Source organism: Passer domesticus, chromosome 8, assembly GCF_036417665.1.
Source record: "Passer domesticus isolate bPasDom1 chromosome 8, bPasDom1.hap1, whole genome shotgun sequence".
NCBI classification, from domain to species: Eukaryota; Metazoa; Chordata; class Aves; order Passeriformes; family Passeridae; genus Passer; species Passer domesticus.
The window spans coordinates 10,118,923-10,121,764 of NC_087481.1; the positions used below are offsets into that span (position 1 = coordinate 10,118,923).

At 56.9% G+C, this 2,842-nt stretch overlaps 1 protein-coding gene across 1 annotated transcript; it reads right to left on the reverse strand.

Moving 5' to 3' along the window:
* Positions 1-1,111: 1,111 nt before the first annotated feature.
* LOC135305587 (olfactory receptor 14C36-like) lies at positions 1,112-2,044 on the reverse strand. Its single transcript, XM_064429324.1, has one exon. It carries the CDS (start codon positions 2,042-2,044, stop codon positions 1,112-1,114), a length of 933 nt encoding a protein of 310 aa, XP_064285394.1.
* Positions 2,045-2,842: the final 798 nt, after the last annotated feature.

Here is a 2,842-nt window from a genome sequence, read left to right on the forward strand (position 1 = left end):
GCTCAGAGGTGCCTGCCTTGTGCCAGGGCTGCCAGAGGGGCTTGGGGCTGCCCTGGATCCTCCTGGGGGAGTTCCCTGAGGCTCAGAGCAGGCAGTGCCCAGACTCCTTTCCCTGGGCCTGCTGTGTCCCTGGGCTGCAAAGCTCTCCTGGCTCACAGCAGACATTCAGTCCATGATCTCGGGGTGACCCCAGCCTGGCCAGGCCTGTGCCCAGTGAGCTCCACTCCCTGCTGGTCCCTGGCACACACTGTCCCTGCAGGTCCCCTGTGTTCTCCTGGCAGCTCCCAAGGCCTTCCAGACAAACCTTCTCCTGCCATCAGCCCTGGCACAAGCTGCAGGGCCCCAGGAAGGTTCAGCACAGACCATTCAGCATCTGATGGGCACTGGCCACCAACAAGCAAAACCTGACCCAGACCTGAGTCCCCTTCAGGCCCCAGTAAGACCCTGATCTCATCCTACTGAGCCCTGGGAGAACAAGGAACACAAGGAGCCTCTTGAGAGTCCTGAGAGTGACTCTGGAGGGGAGCAAAGCCTTCCTGCCCTGCACTCAGGAGATGCCCTTTGCTGGTGGAGCTGCTGTGCTGGAGCCCAGCTGTGTCCCAGCAGTGCCCATGGCCTGTCCCTGCCTGAGGGCACAGCACGGACACGCAGCAGGACAGTGACCAAGCTGCCAGAGCACTCCAGCCTTGCACCCACAGCAGGGCTGGGGAGTGTGGAGCTGGGAGGAGCAGATGTGGGAAGAGGCAGGGCCATTGTCCCTGGCTGTGCTGCTGTGCTGGGAGCCCCTTCCCTCCACCTTTGCTCATAGGCACTGCCCCTGCAGAGCCAGAGAAGGGCTGAGGAAATGCCTAAGAAACACAAGCCATGAAAACCACTTGTTTTTATTGAAATGCATAAGAAACAAGCCTCCTGAAATTCTTTATGCTGCAAAAGAAAAGTAGATATTCATGGAAAAATGCTCAGAGTAGTACTCCAGTAATTTATGAAAAATATTATACCACCAGAAAAATAGTGAGGAAAAGTCCCAATGAAGAAACGGACAAATAGGAAAAAAATCATCAAGATTGTCAAGAGTTACATTCTGAAGGTTCTGAGCAGAAAAAAAGATATTTTATTGATTCTGAAAAGATACAGTCATTATTTTCCTCAGGGTACCCTTGAGCTCCTGGTTCCTCAGGCTGTAGATGAGGGGGTTCAGGGCTGGAGGCACCACCGAGTACAGAAGAGAGACTGACAGATCCAGGGATGGGGAGGAGATGGAGGGGGGCTTCAGGTAGGCAAATGTACCAGTGCTGATAAACAGAGAGACCACAGCCAGGTGAGGGAAGCAGGTGGAAAAGGCTTTGTGCCGTCCCTGCTCAGAGGGGATCCTCAGCACAGCCCTGAAGATCTGCACATAGGAGAAAACTATGAACACAAAACAACCAGATGTTACACAGATGGAAAACACAATGAGCCCAAGTTCCCTGAGGCTGGAATTTGAGCAGGAGAGCCTGAGGATCTGTGGGATTTCACAGAAGAACTGGCCCAGGGCATTGCCATGGCACAGAGGCAGGGAAAATGTATTGGCTGTGTGCAGCAGTGAATAGAGAAAGGCACTGGCCCAGGCAGCTGCTGCCATGTGGGCACAAGCTCTGCTGCCCAGGAGGGTCCCGTAGTGCAGGGGTTTGCAGATGGACACGTAGCGGTCGTAGCACATGATGGTCAGGAGCGCAAGCTCTGCTGAGATGAAGAACATAAAGAAAAAGAGCTGAGCAACACATCCTGTGTAGGAGATGTTCCTGGTGTCCCAGAGGGAATTGTGCATGGCTTTGGGGACAGTGGTGCAGATGGAGCCCAGGTCGCTGAGGGCCAGGTTGAGCAGGAAGAAGAACATGGGCGTGTGCAGGTGGTGGCCGCAGGCTACGGCGCTGATGATGAGGCCGTTGCCCAGGAGGGCAGCCAGGGAGATGCCCAGCAAGAGGCAGAAGTGCAGGAGCTGCAGCTGCCACGTGTCTGCCAATGCCAGCAGGAGGAAGTGGCTGATGGAGCTGCTGTTGGACATTTGCTGGGACTGCACATGGGGACCTGTTCATGGAGAAAGGACAGTGACAAGTCAGAAGAGGCTGCTTGGAGCCAAACCTGGGCCATTCCCTGCAAACTATCCCGCTGGGACTCACACACCCTTGTTCCTGCTCTGGGAAAACCTTCCCCCAGCTCCCTGCCTCAGCTCCAGCTGTGCTGGCTGAGTGTGCCAGGAGCAGCCAGGACTGTGCATGGGGACACCCAGGAGAGCAGCTCAGAGCTTGGAAGGGCACAGTAAGGAGATCCCCAGCTGTGGCCATGATGGGATCTCAGGGAGGGGGCTCAGCTCATTCCCCTTTCCCATGGACTGCTTTGCCCACAGCCCCACAGGTCCCAGGGAAGCTTGGACAGCCCATTCCCATGGACAGCCCTGCCTGGCAGGAATGCCAAGGGCAGTGCCTGACTCAGCTGCTGCAAATGCCAGAGCCTCCCTGAGAGCAGCAGATAACAGTGACAATATCAGGGCAGTGCAGAAACAAGAGAAGATGCTGTGGTGCTGTGCCTGAGAGGGCAGGGCTGAGACAGGTGGGCACTCAGGACAGTGTTCCCGTGCCCAGCTGTGCCCGGCACCTCCCACACACCAACAGTGCCCTCCTGCCCCAGCACTGCTCTCTTCAGCCCCCTCTCCTTGCCTGAGCATCTCCCTGGGCCTGGACATTCCCTCCTGAGAGGAGCCTTGTCCCTGCCAGCGCTCACAGAGCCCATCCCACCCTGTGTGCCCTGGCCCCGGCCCTACAGAAACCTGCCTGTGTGCAGGGCCCTGGCTGGGGCAGGCTGT